The 16762-nt window shown below is 42.7% G+C and overlaps 1 protein-coding gene across 7 annotated transcripts in view; it reads right to left on the bottom strand.

Moving 5' to 3' along the window:
• LOC116066206 (nesprin-1-like) overlaps positions 1-16762 on the bottom strand; it is a 63169-nt gene that overhangs the window by 13137 nt on the left and 33270 nt on the right. For 5 of the 7 annotated variants that reach the window (XR_004895946.1, XR_004895947.1, XM_035995665.1 and 2 more), the window contains exons 38-67: positions 16522-16737; positions 16307-16408; positions 16066-16185; positions 15774-15974; positions 15483-15656; positions 15263-15394; positions 14939-15135; positions 14617-14749; positions 14313-14495; positions 14027-14176; positions 13723-13899; positions 12522-12677; positions 12265-12420; positions 12005-12175; positions 11713-11846; positions 11404-11608; positions 10444-10626; positions 10167-10313; positions 9805-9959; positions 9500-9647; positions 9316-9410; positions 8975-9209; positions 8296-8547; positions 6996-7121; positions 5555-5710; positions 4976-5134; positions 4640-4806; positions 1605-1767; positions 684-871; positions 150-300 (exon numbers count right to left, since the gene is read on the bottom strand). Coding sequence is in view for 5 of the 7 variants with exons in the window: in XM_035995665.1 (XP_035851558.1) it covers positions 150-300; positions 684-871; positions 1605-1767; positions 4640-4806; positions 4976-5134; positions 5555-5710; positions 6996-7121; positions 8296-8547; positions 8975-9209; positions 9316-9410; positions 9500-9647; positions 9805-9959; positions 10167-10313; positions 10444-10626; positions 11404-11608; positions 11713-11846; positions 12005-12175; positions 12265-12420; positions 12522-12677; positions 13723-13899; positions 14027-14176; positions 14313-14495; positions 14617-14749; positions 14939-15135; positions 15263-15394; positions 15483-15656; positions 15774-15974; positions 16066-16185; positions 16307-16408; positions 16522-16737 (4932 nt within the window). In the remaining 2 variants the exon portion in view is untranslated. The remainder of the gene's footprint in view (positions 1-149; positions 301-683; positions 872-1604; positions 1768-4639; positions 4807-4975; positions 5135-5554; positions 5711-6995; positions 7122-8295; positions 8548-8974; positions 9210-9315; positions 9411-9499; positions 9648-9804; positions 9960-10166; positions 10314-10443; positions 10627-11403; positions 11609-11712; positions 11847-12004; positions 12176-12264; positions 12421-12521; positions 12678-13722; positions 13900-14026; positions 14177-14312; positions 14496-14616; positions 14750-14938; positions 15136-15262; positions 15395-15482; positions 15657-15773; positions 15975-16065; positions 16186-16306; positions 16409-16521; positions 16738-16762) is intronic. The other 2 variants (XM_035995667.1, XM_035995668.1) reach the window with 1 other exon arrangement.

Here is a 16762-nt window from a genome sequence, read left to right as displayed (position 1 = left end):
ACATTATGTTTAAAACAAGACATGCATTTGGCTCTGTGTTCATTTTATGAAGTTTGCTACAAATACAGCTATGTATACATGCAAACACTGTGCAACTGCAGCTCAGTCATTTACTCCACATTCTCATAATACAAGTTAAATGTACGCACGTCAAACTTTTTAAGCTCTTCTTTAGCGACAGTATACAGAACTCCAGAGGAGTTAGGCAGAGCTGCTGTTCTTTCTGAGGTCTTCAGCCAATCCTCAAACCTGGAGTAATCATCCAGAAACCTCTGCCACAACCGCCACGTCTCTTCAATCCTGCACAGAAAAAATGTTCATTAATGTCATGGCTAGATTTTCTTAAATATAAACATATGATTGTATGATTAGTAGTAGTATATTCACTACAGTTCAATATGCTGAATATCAGGATTTGGTTGGCATCAAGTGCATCTGTATATATACATATATTTATATATATATCTAACATATTGGATTGTTCATTTAGGACAGTTGGCCAAATCTTTTATATAAGCATTTCAATTATGTATGATTAAATGTAAAAGTGCAACTTTGATAACTCTTTAACCATACACCATAAAAGTAGCACTGGCTAACGATGTTTAAATATTATCACCAGTGCGTGCATATGAATGCAGATACTGTATATACAAGACTGAATTTATCAAAGAGGCACTGACTTGAGCCTCCTCTCCATGGACATTGCACAGATGTTCCTCCAGCGTCTGTCCAGCCCTCTGGTGGCCTGCTGGATGGAGTCACACTCTGTCTCTGTGGAGCAGGCGTCACAGTCGTGGAGCAGGACTTCACACAGGTTCAACACTGATGCCACACCTGTGCTGTGTTTCTCTATGTCCCTCTGCAGCTCCTGTAAGTGAGTCATAATAAAAACTTAATTTTTGCAGCACTAAAAGGTTGTAAGTGTAGCATTTAGCATTCTCTAAATGTTGTTTAATGTAGCTTGATGTCTGCTGATGCACCTTCCGGGCTTTGTTCCATGTGTCTTTTATGCCATAAATTAAATCAGCAATAGTGTACAGAAGGAACACAATCTGCCTGCTTAAGTACAGTAATTGCATGTGTTAGCTAACTCTGCAGCTCTGGAGAAGAAGGAGGTCAGTGGGGTGTTAGAATCCAGTCCACATTTAGAGCGGCATCTTGGCAGCAAGTGACATAGTGATACTGACTGTAGGCTAGCTTTAAACAAACAGCCAGATATGTATGCATTAATCATGCTGTGGTTTCCTCCTGTGATTCAGTGTCACTCGTTTTCCACCAACTCAGTTTGAGTCATATTATTCTGCGGTTATTTAGTATTTACAGAAAAGTACATACTCACAAAGTATGTGTGCTTGTTTGTGTCTGTGAAGGTGCTTGTACATCTGCGTGTGCATATGTCTTGTAGTATGTGTGCAAGAGAGGATGTCATTACCACATATTGGTCAAACGCTGCAAACTTTTTTTTTAACTCTTACAGGGAATGTGCTTAATTTGGTTGAATGTGGTTAATTTTGCATAACACAAAGGCCCTTTAAAATATCAATAAGCTGTTCTGCTTCACATTTTTGTAGTGCAGGACTGTTTGTGTGTTGTCCACATGCCTGTTGCTGGTTGAGTTTCCTCTGAATCTCCAGGTCGTCGCAGGTTTCATAGACGATGGGCCTGGACAAATCTGTCTCGATGTGAGCCAGCCATGAACGCAGGCTGCTCATGTTTTTATCTAACTGCTGCACCGCCACCAGGGTCTCCCTCAACTTCTTCACCCTGGTAGAGAAACAAGAGTCAGAGAGGGAGTCAGAGTCAACACATGGGACAACTGTAAACACTAAGGAAGACAATATGGTAAGGGAGAAATTCCTTGACAGATTCTTGTACAACTTTCTCAACAACAAACCAAAAATACATGCAAACTAGAGAAACATACTGAACACAGCTTTGCATCTGATTGTAAAATCGGAAGTAAGAATGAAAACAAAAACATTTCTAACAAAAAGCACTCTTATCTGCAGACACAAAATAACAAAGACTTAAAGAGTGCCTGTTCAGCTAAACGGAGCAGAAGAGTAACATGAGTATTAGTTATGAGTATTATTTCAGATCTACACAGATATTTTTGTTGGGAAGTGATGAATCCTTACTTGACCTTACACAACAACTGGGAACCATTTTGGCTTGGCAAACGCCTGACATTTCCAAACCCTTACCCTTACTGCAATCAATGATATGTGAAACATGTTTATATTAGCCAACATCCAGTCAGCTTAACGCCCAACTCTCCACCCAACAAAGCAATGCAACTCTCACTGTCTTACCGAAAGAACTGTGGCTGGCTATTCAAAATTACTAAATATAAAAAAAACTAGACCATAATCTAAAAACAATAGACACATTTAGCACATCTACTCTACTATCACTGCAGCTCTAATGTGCTGTGGCATTATGTGCTGCATGGTATCAGCTGCACACCACATCCTCAAAATTCCTAAGTCTGCTATGAGGCATCTTACAATGTCACATACTGTAGGATACAGTAGTTTGACTGTTTACATTATATGGTAATATATTGCATTGCATCACACACAATCCACTGCAAACACCAGTCTTTGGTCAAATACAAACTGCAAATAATTAAAATGTGTAGGCATTTGTTTAAACCTATTGTATGAGGTTGCACAGCTTCACTGGGTCAGGTTAGTTTAGTTGTCATTCATTGTCAATCAAACAATTATGCTACACTAACAGCGACAGTATGACTGCTATTGTCTTATTGTACAGTCGTGTGTGGTAACCTCCACCCAATGCTGGAAACCCAGACTAGTTAAAACAACACTTCAGAAATTATTTTTACACACTATTTCTTATAACATTATCTAACTTATCTAACTAACATTCTTATATTGATGCTGTAGCAATCCACATAAATAATTCTAGAAATTATTATCCTACATAGCAGGAGCTGGTTAAAAACACAATGTAGAATAATGTAAAGTGCATGAGAAAAATTAGCTCCGCATGAGGAAAGAACATAAGGCTTCTTTTCTGTAGACTGTTGTTGTGTACAGTGCAGTCTTTAAACATGGTTTCAACATCAATTCTCAAGTTTGTCCTGCCTGTTGACATCGCAGTCACAGTCCGGTAGATCCTCGCTCGGGCATCCAGCCATATTATCCGTCCCTAAATCCAAAACCATGGGGGTGTGAAATTCCCAAAGATAACGTCAGGAAGCGTAACGGTGTCGATCCAAACACTCTTCTCTATCGTCTGCGTGCTCCACATGGGACTTTCTCTAAACTCTGTCTGTGCAGAAGGGGAGGGTACAACTGTGACTTATCAACTGTTGCTCTCCAAGGTTAAAAAAGGGGACCCCAAACAGACATGAGTGTATATGTATGTGTGTGTGTGTGTGTGTGGGTGTGTGTGTGTGTGTGTGTGTGTGGGAGGGAGAGTGTGAGTGCCTGAGAGTGACAAGTGCTGCTGTTTCTAAAAAGAGACTTACAGTCAGAGGCATGTGCCGCAGAGCTAGCCTGTGTCTGAGTATCATACACCAAGTTTACACCAAAGGGACTATAAACTGTGAGTAAATCTCAATGGATAGTGCACAACGAAAAGCAAAGTTTTCCAGTAGAGCATGTCTGCAGAAGAATAATAGATCCTTGTTTCCTCAGAAAATGTAAAACTCCAGAAACTGTCAATAAATGAATCCACAAAATCAAAATTCTAAAGAAAACACAACATTTTAAAGTATTCTGCACTCTGTGACAGCTAAAAACTGTCTGTCCTGTTGGTTTTTAGCAAAGGACGGATATAAGAGACAAAGTGAGTGCAGCTGTCTGCATGAGGTCAGACACTGTTCTCCCCTTTCTTCCCTCGTCCACTAAAGTCCCAGAGGGCAACAGCCGGAAGACTGCCGGGGGGGAAGGGGCAGCTGGGGTAGATAGAGTCAAAGTTTGGGTCAGGTCACTTTCTATTCACAACATACAGAAAGAGGAGTTTATGTTTTCCATATTTTTCATGTTAATCAACACAAAAATGAGAAAGAATACTATGTCGTCAACTACTCTACATTCAGTCAGTGTCAGTCACTGGTTCCAACTCTGGTAAGTGGAAGCATCCAGAATGCCAAAAAGGTAGATGAAGACAAAAGGAGAGAGTTGAGGCGGGATGAAGAATGTGACCTCTGTCTGCTTGGTTTGCAGCTCCACTAAGTGGAAGCCCAACAGCAAGGAACTCAGAAAAATGCCTCAGCAGCATTGTGGGAAAATGAATTCCCCATCATGTGTCACGAAGGATACCATGGTAACGAACTGAGGCCAAGGCATGCCTTCACTAATTAAAACTCTTCTCCAATAAGAGGAGTAATGCAGCGGGGGGGGTGTAGGGTGAAGAGTAAGCATTGTGACAAAGTTACCTTTGTCTTTTCATCCAAATAATGATACTCTGAGGACTATGTATGTATTTCTTCTCATTTATCAGACCCCAAAATAAAGAGAAACTAGATAGTTTGTAAGTAAGCAAGTAATATTTGACTTCATTTTTAATAAAAGTTTTTTTGGGTTTCCCCTCCACCTTTACAGAACCCACTCAAACTATACTATCAAACACTCTCCACCTGCTCTTGAGAGTCGTGTACACCCACCTGGCAGCGATGAGGTCCAGCAGGTGTTGCCAGCGCTCGCTGACTTTGCTGAGTTTGTGTTGGATCTCGGCCGCCTTGCTGTCTTGGCTGGACCTGGCCAGGCGCTCGCCCATAACCTGCAGCTGTTGCTTGTTCTCCTGAGCTACACTGATCTCCTCCTGGTAGTCCTGGGAGACAGACACCAAGCAGGTTAACATATGGGTGAGCAAGATCTGGAAATGTCAAAACAATTTGACTCTGGTTGTACCGAGTGCACATAGATGTACTGTGTTTATTAATTTCTACATATGTGCTTTTCAGGTTCGTTTTTTGTTGTGCGTCTGTGTGTTAAATCACCTTGCGCAGCTTTTCGATCATCTCCTCAATGCTGATGTCTCCATTCTGAGAGACCTTGCTCTCCATCTGTGTGAGCCACTCACATAGCTCCTTGTTCTTCTCATTGAACACTGCCCACTCATTCAACTTCTCGCTCACCTGCTGCCTGCGCAGGGAAAGCTGAGGGGACAAAGGGGAGGACAGAGGAGGGAAAAGACATGGAAAGGGATGATGAGAAAAGAGTCAAAATATGAACAATTTGTGACAATTTGGTGGTTAAATAATGGGAAAGATTCGGGAAAGAACAGAATTGGTGGAAGATAAACTAAAAATAATTAGGGGTCTGATTGAACACCTAATGCTAAAAAACTAAAACCTACTGAAGGAGCAACAAGACTATGCCCAGTCCTGTTAATTCTTTTAAACCTCTCTCAATCTTAACAAAACACTCCTTCACAGTAACACAAATCTCACGATAACACTGTTGGCTGAGATTACACAGACAAAACACTTTGAGTACTTATTGGGAAATAAAATAATATCAGCCTTTTAAAACACTCAGGAAAAAGAATTATGGTCAAGTGTACTGTGTGAATCTACCTGGTGGCAGACCTCCCCCCACTGGCGCTGTAGCAGCTGGAGGCGTTCCTGTAGGACTGTGATGTCATCTGCACTGACCACACCCTCCAAGGAGTCCCTCAGCAGGAACAAGGAAGTGAGGTCATCGGTCCAGCCCTCCACACTGCTCTCCAACTCCTGCATCCAGATGACATAATAAGAGATGATTTACAACACACAGAGAGGTGACCCTAACCTTAAATGCAAAGATACACTTAGACTAGCCTACTAACCGACAGCCATAGTCAAATAGAGCAGGAAAACCACAGAGCAGAACAACTGAAGCTCAACTGCAGCTGCTGCACCCTCAGAAATAGTGATGAGCAAAAGCAAACGGTAAACTGACAATGACGATTGATGAATATTACAACAAAACATGTTGCATAAAACATTCTTCTAAATGCAATGACTAAGATTTTCTGAAAAAAGCATAAAGCAGTAACATGTTACATTTATTATTATTATGTTATACAGCATATTGAAATAAAACATTGTCAGTCAAGGTTAAAGGCAAGATAAGGTAACATCAAACCTTGCATCTTCTCCTTCTCCGTCACTGTGACGGTTTTGCTGCCGTGTAATCATTTGTGGACCTGGAGAATGTCTCCATTATGTGACACGCACAAAAGGAAGCACACACGCATACAGAAAAACACCCCCACTGCAAGCAGAGATGCTCTTTCTCTCTCTCTCTCTCTCATGCACCCTCTCTCTCTCTCTCCTTCTCTTTCTCCCCACCCCCTCTCTCTCCTCAGCTAATGTGAACTATGTGCAGCTACTCTAACAGCCCTTTCCTCCCTGAGGAGTTGAGGACATGTCATGCATGAAACATGGCTGCATACAGTGTCCAGTGGTTAACAACAATCTGCAAATATCATAATGTGATTTTTAACACACAAAAATGAGATGGGATACTGCTGTGGGAACAAACAAGGAAAATAAGAGCTCATTCCAGCAGCTTTGTGGCATCATTTTAGCCTGAGCTATATTAAAAAGTCTTGATCAGGACAGGCTAGTTTTCAAAAAATAAATACAGAAAACTAATTATATGCAAGACTACAAATATAACAAGTATCATTTTTTTAATTAGATAAAGACTCAAATGATTTCCCCTTGTAGGAGAATAAACAACATTTACTGTATACCAACAGTCTGAAAAGCAAACAAACAAGGTCACGCAATGAGACAGCAGCTGACCGATAAAGTTTGTTTTGTTTTTTTGCTTCTGGTCTGTCTGTTTATCTGTTTGTCCCCATAGCCAGATTAAGGGATAGAGGGAGGAACAGTCTGCATGTGTAAAAGAGAGACAGACCAAGAGAGACAGAGAGAGTAAGCATGTGTACATGTATAATGCATAGATGCAAAAAAAAATGTACCTGGAAGGAAGAAAGCACTTTTAATGTGTGTATTCGATTCTCATCACCTTGCATCTGATTTGCTCCGAGTGCAGCTCCTCGTGGTGATCAGGCAGTGGCACGGACAGCTTCCTCTTGAAGGACCTTAGTTTCTCCAGTGACGCATTTATGCCCTTCTCACATCGCTCCCAGTTCTACATACACACAAAGACACACACAGTAAGAATTAGAGCATAAAACACACATAAAATATTCTTCCTGCAGCATTAGTACAGGTGAACTGCGGAATAAACAGACACACGCACACACCAATTGTCATGCCGTAGACAGTTCACTCAGCCCCGAACCTCGCACGCAACCCCATGAGAAACAGTGATACAGTAACAATCCAACAGCCAAAGAAGAGAATTAACACAGCTTCATAAAGAGGTTCTGCTCCAAAGGGCGCAGATTACAGCTATTTTTAGAGTCTGAATAATGGTCCAATTCAGGATAAAACGGGGTAATATTTGGTAAGAAATAGTGCAGCAAAGTGGCATACCTGAAGCAAGAGTCATGGTAAAATAACAGCCAGGATCGGACTAGAATAGCTACAGTAGCCGCTCTTAGTGCAAACCAAGGAGGAAAGAGAGAGAGAGAGAGAGAGAGAGTAACTAAGATTGTGGGAGAATAAGATTAAGAGGAAGAGAGGAGAGAACCATGTTAAAAAAAAGAAATTCCCAGATGCATCTTTTAAACTGCATCACTCAGTCCCATTCAAAACAGGGCACTATGCCTGTCTGCAAAATCTACCTTGCAGGGTTCAAATCATTACAGCTCACTGGACAGCGTCTACACTCGTGTGTGTGTGTGTGTGTGTGTGTGTGTGTGTGTGTGTGTGGGGACAGAAGTTCGTATGCTCCATCTCTGTACTTCTCTTCAAGACTTAAAATGCAACGTTGCATAATTCATGTGGTTTCAGTGTCCTGCATGTACAATCGGGGATGCTCATTAACGGCTTGGCACCCTTAACAGCACCTTCACACTGAAGAATTGTAGAGACACAGCTAGCTTAGCCTTCAACACAGACTGGGCTCAAATGAGGATTCACATACTTGCAATAGCACAGAATGTCCCATAATACAGCACTGATCAGTATTTACTCTAAAAACTGCCATCTATGTATAAGGGTAAACAAATGCCAATGAGTATAGGAACCTAAGCATAGAACAATGAGAGGAAATAATGAGGGTAAAATTAAAAAAGACACTGCCTTTATGTTATGTTATGTTTTTACTATGGCTTGGATAAGAAAGGACTAAAAGAACAAACCAAAAAAAGAACTATGAATACATGTTCACTAATATTCCAGGTGTACTTTTGTCTTACCTTGAGCAAGCCATGCAGCTCCCTCCTCTGCTGGTCCAGGCGGTGGTGGGCGTGCCTCCACCTCTCCTGAATGTCCATCAGCTCTGTCTGAAGGGTGGACTCGGCCCTGGCGTCGGCTGACTGCAGCAGGCTCCTGCCGGCCTCCACCGTCAGAATGTAGCCTCCCTGCTGCCTCTGCAGAACTCGCTCCCTCAGCTGGAGGAGCAGAGACAGGGACAGTGGGCAGAGGGGGTACAGGTTTACTACGGGAGTCTAAGGTTGCAAAAGGGTGTGTTTATTATTTATTAGTAGGAGCTTTAGATTTGCTTACGGCAATTTGGTGTTAAATTAAAATATGATGTTTGAAGAGCTACAAGAAGTGGTTTTGAAAAGATTTAACTCTGCATTATTTAAATGAGCTCCGAGTCCTCTTCCAGTGACCTCATAAATGATGCAAACTTTTTAAACAAGCTTTATGAGAAGATAATTAGTTTAGGGCGAAGTGGGAGTGTCAGTGACTGAACCCAGCTCCAACCTCATGCACCTGCTATATACTTGAAATTAATTTTAATTAGAATTGTGCCTTACGGAGATAATAAAGCATAAATATTAAGATAAACTAATTTCAAAGAAGATAAGAAATTTGAAGAAGGTGCTGAGTGAAGGACCTTAAAAGCTCCTCCATAGTGTTGAAACCTACCAGTATCTGATCTAACAGGTTTCTGGCCTGCTGCAGGGCGACTGGTTCTCCTGGCTGATGTACATCTGGATCACGGGTCACTTCTTGAAGCCACTGTAGCAGCTTCTCTGCCATCTCCCGGTAGTTCTGCCACTGGCGGACCAAACTATCAATTATGCCCCTTCGCTGTTGGGCCCGCCTCACTACACCCTGCCACTGATTGCTTAGCAAGGCCAGCTTTACACTGAAGTCATCTCTGTTAAGGGGACAAGAACAGGAATAGCATGTATCCTCTTCACAACTGAATTTTCATTAGAGAGGTAAAATTGTTATATACTGTAGGATTGTGTGTGTCTGTTTACCTGTCATCAACTTGTCCCTGGTCTAACATATGATGGCCATCATTGATGATGGAGTAGAGAATCTGTTGCCTGCTGAACATCTCTGCCTGGAACAACTATAAGCAAATATAAATATATTAATAACAACACTGTACATACAAAAATTGCTGTCTTAGTACATATGCACTTTTAATGCTTCTCTGACCTCATGGTCTCTCTGCTGCTCCAGCAGACTCTGGTAGTTTCCAGAGATCTCAGCACCCAGCTTCTGTTCAGTCTGAGACAGGAAGTCCATCCACGCCTCACACTTCTGGAGGAAACTCTGCTGCTGGAGCAACACTGCCTGCAGTTTACTAAAGAGGGACAGAGGGAAGTCGTTTGGAACATAAACAACATTAACATAGAAGAAGATGAGTGCCACTTTATATTAAGAATTTTACACATTGTCACTACTAATGTAATTAATAGGTTTTTTAGTGACAAAAAGTGAAACTTGAAGGTTTCAGGCACCTGAACCTCTCAGTGAGGTGAGCGGAGTGAGTGGTCCACGCTCTGTTGAGACTTTGCAGCCGTTTAACATCTCTGTCACTGACTGGCAGTCTGTACACCAACTCGTTAACACGTTCCAGGTCTGGAGACAGACTGCTCAGCTTCAACAGGTGAACCTGGAAAGACATTATTACACGTTTTCAGTAGGACAGTCTAAGGAACGAACATGCTTTGTCCATCAAATTAAAGTAAATCTAATGAATTTAATTACGCTTTTGGTCGTCATTTATTACATGATTAATTTAAGCAGACTTTTTGGTGAAAAGCATCACGTTTAAACACAGATAATACAACAATAACCTAGACAGTAACGTTTTTCATACCTTCAGTTTTTCCATATGTGTCTGGACCACAGTGAGCTCTGGAGAGCCGACTGGGTCAGACTCCTTCAGCACCTCCTCAGCCTCCTCAGCCTTACGGATCAGTATGTCCAACTGCTCTCTGAAACCCTCACAGGCCTGAGATCCAGACTACAAATTGTCACACAGACACAGTCAATATACAGAAGTGAAGGCTTACTGTTCATATATTGGGGTTTTATATAGGAAACAGTGACGTGTATATCATTCAGCCCATGCCCACCAATCCCTGCTTTCCTACCTGCAGTACTTCCTGCTGCCTGTGTAGGCCGTGTTCCAGTGTTGCTAGGCGATGTGTGAGTGACAGGTGGTCGGACTGTAGGGCTGCCAAGGAGGAGGCGGCAACTTGGCTCTTCAGCTGTTCCCCTAAAGCCTGCAGCTGCTGAAGGGACTGCTGCACTGAGGTCTGGTCACCAAGGCACGCCTGCAACAGTAATGTCATCAGAGGTTAGGCACAGAATTACTGAATGCTTTGAGAAGTTAGAAAAAGTCATGGTTTTTACATGTACACTTATGGCACAGGGAAGACAGGACTGCATTTTCAATGCTAAAGGCAATGAAAGACAAAGAAACTTTAGTAAGGTAACCCTTGGCATATCCAAAATCTCAGAATTTAAGAGAAACTGATGCATGTTTTTATATTTAATAGTGGTTTTGAAAGGGCTCCATTTGCCAAAGAGTGGTAAACATTTTTCCAACCCAAAGAGAGCCATGTGATCCTTTTGCTAAATGCTTTGTGTAAAGCTCTATTGTAAATAGCTTTCCAGAAAGTTCTCAACTACTTAGTTTCTAGCAACAGTTTGCATCAGTGATCCTCAGTCAAAAGGTCTGCTTACAGTATTAGGACAGTGTGACTCTAGACATCGCCCAGCATGGCCCTAAAAACCCAGTGTGACACCGGGGGAGACCCCTGTAGTGTAAATCAGGGGCCTGTCTTTCCATTTGCAGCGTCCTTTTCAAAGGGCTTTTGTCAGATTGTGCTGTGAATCGACATTCAAGCAGACAAAAGGGCAGGGTGCAATTTGGTATTCTGCAGTGGGGATAGAAGCTTTGTGAATCCTCATAGTGAGCTGACAAGCCGTTTCGGAGCTTATTCACAAAATCCCATAAAGAAGGCTGAGGGTAAGCTCCATCTGTCTGAAAAAACATTCATATAGTCATATACTGGACTTCTGTGTTACAGTGTCCCATCTCTACCCACATTGCAGTCCATTATCCAGGCACTGCTCTCCTCCTCTGTGATCTCCCTGTCGGTGGCGCTCTTTAGCAGGCGATCAGCACGTTCTTCCTGTTTCTGAACTGCTGACACGCACTGGCCGCACAATGACCTGTAGTGCTGCCACAACCCCAGCAGGGCTTTACTGCTCTTCAGCTGCTCTGAGATCTGCTCTAGTAGACTGTTCCACCTATAACAGAGGAGGAGAAACATATTGTTACACATTGACCTCACCTCAGAAGTTGCTGCAATTTGATTTGAAGTCACTCAGGGACTGATTTTTGTTATCCCTACCTAATGTTGACGTCCCGGAGGGCTGTGTTGAGTGTTTCAGCCACAGATGGGTGGCACTCTGTCAGTAGCTGGTGTGTTACAGAGCCAAACTTCCTCAGGCTGCTCTCCTGTTTATCCATCTCCTCCTGCAGGTTCTTAAAAACACAGATATCCACCAAAAGTAAAGTTGATTTCATCTTCAATGTTTTTTGTCTCTCAACACATTCTATTTATTACCTCAAGATTGTCTTTTGAACAATGTGTAGATGTTTTTTCAGGGGTGTGCCACTCTGCACACATCTGCATTCCTCACCTCCAGACTCTCCACCTGCTGCTGTACTGCCTCTAGAGACCCATTAAGGAGGCGCAGCCTGGATACAGAGTACCTCCCTTCCATCAGGTAACCATTAATTTCCTCTGAAGCTCGCCGGTACAGCGTCCACTGCTCCAGTACCGACCGCAGGCTTACCTTCATCTGACTTATCTGATAGGAAGGATGGGAGACAAAACTTGTAGGTTTAAAGCACAATGGGAAAATGTAGACCATGAGGGTAAAGGATCCAAGAAGCTCACCATGTGTTCCAAATGAGCCCAGGATTGGTTCAGTCCTTTGAGGGTCTCCTTGACAACAGAGCAGGCTGCTCCTTTCTTATCCTGGATAAGAGTGTTTCCTCGTTCCTCTGCTTTCTCTAGATCCTTCTCTTTTTCCTTCACTAAGTCCTCCAACTCCTGCAACAAACAAATCATTGTTTTTATTGTCATAAATATAGACATAATTAAAATTGTGTGTGGCATGCCTAGCAGTGCTGTATAGTATACAGTATGTGTACCTGACAGTCTTTAAGTGCATTCTGCACCGATGCTACATCCTCTATCCTATGTCTCTTCTTCAGTTTCTCCTCCTGTAGAGTGAGCCAAGTTTTCAAGGCCTGAACTCCATTTTCATGCTCCATGCAACCTTCCAAAAGTCCTTCCAAAAGCTGAATCTAAAATTCAAACAGAATTCAGAACAAACTTAAAGGGATAATTCGGCAATTTTCAACCTTATCTCTACCTATCTGGGGGTTAGGGATATGGTGTGAAAAAAAGCCTGCAGTTCTTTCCAATGTTCTCTGTGTCTCTGGGTCTCAACCGGTCACAGCTGCAGAATCTGCTCTACTTCCGTCCTCCAGTGACGTCATTGGTGTATGGAAGAACTACAGAGTGCTAGATCAGATTTAGTAGCTGGGCGCGCACTGCTGTTCACATACTTCCTTGTCCTCTTCTCTTGTATTGCAAACTAGCTATGTTTCCATCAGTGAGAGGATGTTATGGACGAGATCTTATTACAGCGTACATTTCTCAATTTATTGACTCAGCCATATTCAGTCAGAGAGAGGCAGAGGAAGGCTGCAGTGAGGATGCAGGGAGCCTCCAGAACCTGAGCTGCAGAGAGCCTTTGCTTAAATTCCCCTTTGATGCCAACAGAAACTGAATCATTCTGCTGCAATGAATGTCAGTGTGGGCAGTTTTCGCTGGATACTGTCGCAGATGACAGCTCTAACTGGGCTGTATGTGCATTACCGTGTGTTTACTTGGACAGGAATGTGGAGTGTGTTTTATGATGAGTTAACAGGTAATTAATCTAGTCTCAGTTTAGTGAAATAAACAAACTTGAATTCAGAAGGTGTACGGTTGTATTTTTCTGTTAAGGTGTAAGAATATTTCCTTTCTTTACATTTTGTGAGTTTATTTTGTTAACTAAAAAAAGCTAAGCAAAGTCGCCGCTCGTGCGCAACGCATCCAGGTGCATGTAGCCACAGTTGCCACTGCTCTGTGAGAGGAGAATTCACTTTCTCAATCAATATAGCACACACTGGGGACTTTATTTCTTCAATAAACTACATATACTATCAGTACTGATTGGAAATCCACATTAAAGGTGGCGTTTTTTTCCATTTAAGAACTAAGAAACAGCAAACTAAAAATATAAACCATAAAAATGAAAACCTTCAGGTCTAATTCTTGACTACACAATGACTGAAACATTACCTTTTCAGCAATGAGCCCCTGTAGTATCTGCCACCGTCTGTTCATAGCTCCCAGCTTCTCAGCAAAGTCTGTTTTGTCACTGCGCTTTCCCTCCACATCCTGACTGCTGATCTGCAGCACTGACTGGTTTACAAAGTCCACAGTCAACTGCTTACAGGTCAGATCTATGCGGAAACCCTGTAAAATACAAATGAGACATAGGAAAATAGAGAAAAGTCATGTCATACATAACAAGTTTTTGCAGCTTGACCAGAATGATACAACTATTGAACTCTTTGGGTGTTAACAGATAACAGTTTTCTACCTTATACTTCTGCAAGAAGTCCTGGACCACCTCTGAGCCTACAGCTCCCATGATTTTGTCCTGGTCCTCCTTTATGATGTTCTCCATGAGAGAAATCCAGCTCATCAGCTCTGTGATGGCGTGCCGGGATGCCAGTTTCTCCATCTGCAACTAAGGGATGAGAGCAGAGGGGTTACAATGTTACAAAAAGCCAACATACAGTATCATCAACGAGGTCAACACCTCTTGAGAAGACATATTGTGTGAGAATTGACAACCATTAGTGTAACAGCTGCTGTTCTCAGACCTGGTGTAGCTTCTCTTGTACTACAGGAATACGAGTCAACAGCTCAGCCCACTGAGTGTCGATTTGGCCCAGCGCCGTCCTGAGACCAGCTGTATCTACTCGTTTCAATCGCAGAAGCTGGTTGCCTGTACTCAGCACAGATGAGCGCAAAGACGACTTAGCATCCACCTCTTTGGAAAACTCCTATCAGAAACAAAAATGACAGTGAGAAAAGTTGGAATCTAATTGTGTATTCATTAATAATATATATGTTATTATTAGGTGTTTGGCATATTTTTGCTGCTCGTGTGATAAACAAACTAACCAGGAAGGCATAGAGGTGGTCTCTGACGGTCTCTAGCTCCTGAGGCACTGTCACTGACTGGGTTGTCCAGAACTCTAGCTGGTCCAGAGCTGACTGTAACCAGTGGCTCAACTCTGCTGACTCACTCTGGTATCTGAAATGTATATACAGGACACAATATGATACTTTAGTTCTGCCAGCTTCTAAAATATTAAAGGGATATTTCTTTCTGTATTCAGAACACAACATGATGGCTGACTCACACTGCTATATAATTGATATGAGATTTATTTCTTGGCACACTGGCAAACAAAACAAAATCAGACTATTGTTAGACCCTGACCTGCTCCAGTGTTTTTGCGTGGAATCGAGGCGGTGCAGCTCCTTGTTGACCTTGGTGGTGGAGGAGAGCCAGTGTTCTCCCAGCTGGGTGAGCTGGTTCTCCAAGTCTGAACAGCCAACAGACAGAAGAAGTCTCTTGCCCTCCTCCAGGACCTGATAGAGCTGGGGCTGATGCTCCGTCAGGCTGGCCTTCAGACGCTAAAGGACAGATGGAGAACTGATGAATTACAAATTCAGTATTCTAACAAGCATGCTTGACTACAACTTTTAGGGAAAGTGCATTTATTTGTGAATCTATGTGTGTCCAGTCTTTAAAGTTTCTTACCTGGAAGAGGCCGATCCTTTCAACAAGTCTTTCCTCTGTCTCTTCTACCAGGCCTACAGTGGGGATGCTACACTCCACAGCCTCCAGCTGTCTACACAGAGCCTGGTAGTCTTCTACAAGCCTGCTCCATGACTGTCAAAGAAGGAAGAAAGAAGAGAGTGGCTAAGCTACTGTATTCTACATGTTCCTAATTATCATTCTATTAATCACTCATTCCCACCTCTAGTATGCCCTCCAGCTCCACTCCCCTCCTGTGGGCCTGTTTGAGCACACTGTGGGCTAAAGCCATGGTTTCCTCAAGGGCTTGGTTTTCCCTCTGCGCAATCAGGCCAGACACTTTACTGTAGAATGTCTGGGTAAGGATCATATGGCATTCCAGACCCTGGAAAAACTCCTGTATTTAAGGAAGAAATAGATGAAAGACACTGTTAGAAAAAAAGAGAATTTCTAAATGAATAACAATTATACTGCATTTCAGTGAAACACTACCCCCTTTTACCACCCTCCTTACTTTGTGTTTGTCCAGTAACATCTGGACCTCTATGACAGAAGCCACAGTCATCTTCTGATCGGCAGCCATCTTGTCCTGGGCGGTGTCCACCAGGTCTGTGAGGTCATGAAGTGCAGCTTCATACTGAGCCTTGAGAGACAAGCCGTGGTTCAGGCTGCTACGTCTGGAGCCCACCATCAGTACCAGCTCCTCATATGCATCCTGCACAAAACCATCAACATGTCAGTCATGAAATATTATAGTGCTCGGACACAGTGTAAGATAAAAAGAAATTGAGAGAATTTGATATTACTTGTAGTTTGAGAAGTTCCTGGTTGGAGATCTGGTCAGATTGGAGTCCCTCTGCTCTGGTCTTCAGCTCAGTCACTCTCTGCTCAAACTCTCTCAGACTGTCCTCCACCTCTGATAATGTCTACAAAAGATCCAACTCATTTAATGAAAATGTATTCTCAGAAGCTTCTGCCAATTTACTGCATCTGTAGGATTTCTATATTTTGTATCTTTTGTCCTTCTGCCCTTGTTAAGTATCATACCTCTATCTGTTTGGATGCAGGTCTATCCATAGTTACAGCCATCTTCTGTAGCAACAGGTGTTTATTTTCACTCAGAGCTGTGAACAGCATCCTCAGTTCATTCTGGCAATCAGAAACAATGTTCACACTAAGTAAGGCAAGCTTCCTAAAAAGATACTTCATACTCCAAGTTTAATCAAAATCAGAATGGTAGTTTGACACTCTTGCCGTTGTACCTGGAAGGTTGAGTGTTCCTGCAGCCTGTCCCTCATGGAGTAACAGTGTTGGTCCAGGGTGGAGTCCAGCAGCCCCATCCTCTCCTGCAGGCCCTCTAGTGTGTCCTCCATCAGGGCTTGCTCCTCTCCTCCACACAGTCGGCCCGCTCCTCCAACCAGAAGGTCTCTGCACTGGTTTACCTCCCTGGTCATCGCCTTCAGCTGTTTATTCAGACCCTGAACAGAAGAGCTGAGGTCAGTA

Source organism: Sander lucioperca, chromosome 19 (genome assembly GCF_008315115.2).
Source record: "Sander lucioperca isolate FBNREF2018 chromosome 19, SLUC_FBN_1.2, whole genome shotgun sequence".
NCBI lineage: Eukaryota > Metazoa > Chordata > Actinopteri > Perciformes > Percidae > Sander > Sander lucioperca.
Note: the sequence above shows the minus strand (reverse complement) of the source record. Positions and strands in the feature narration are given on the sequence as shown.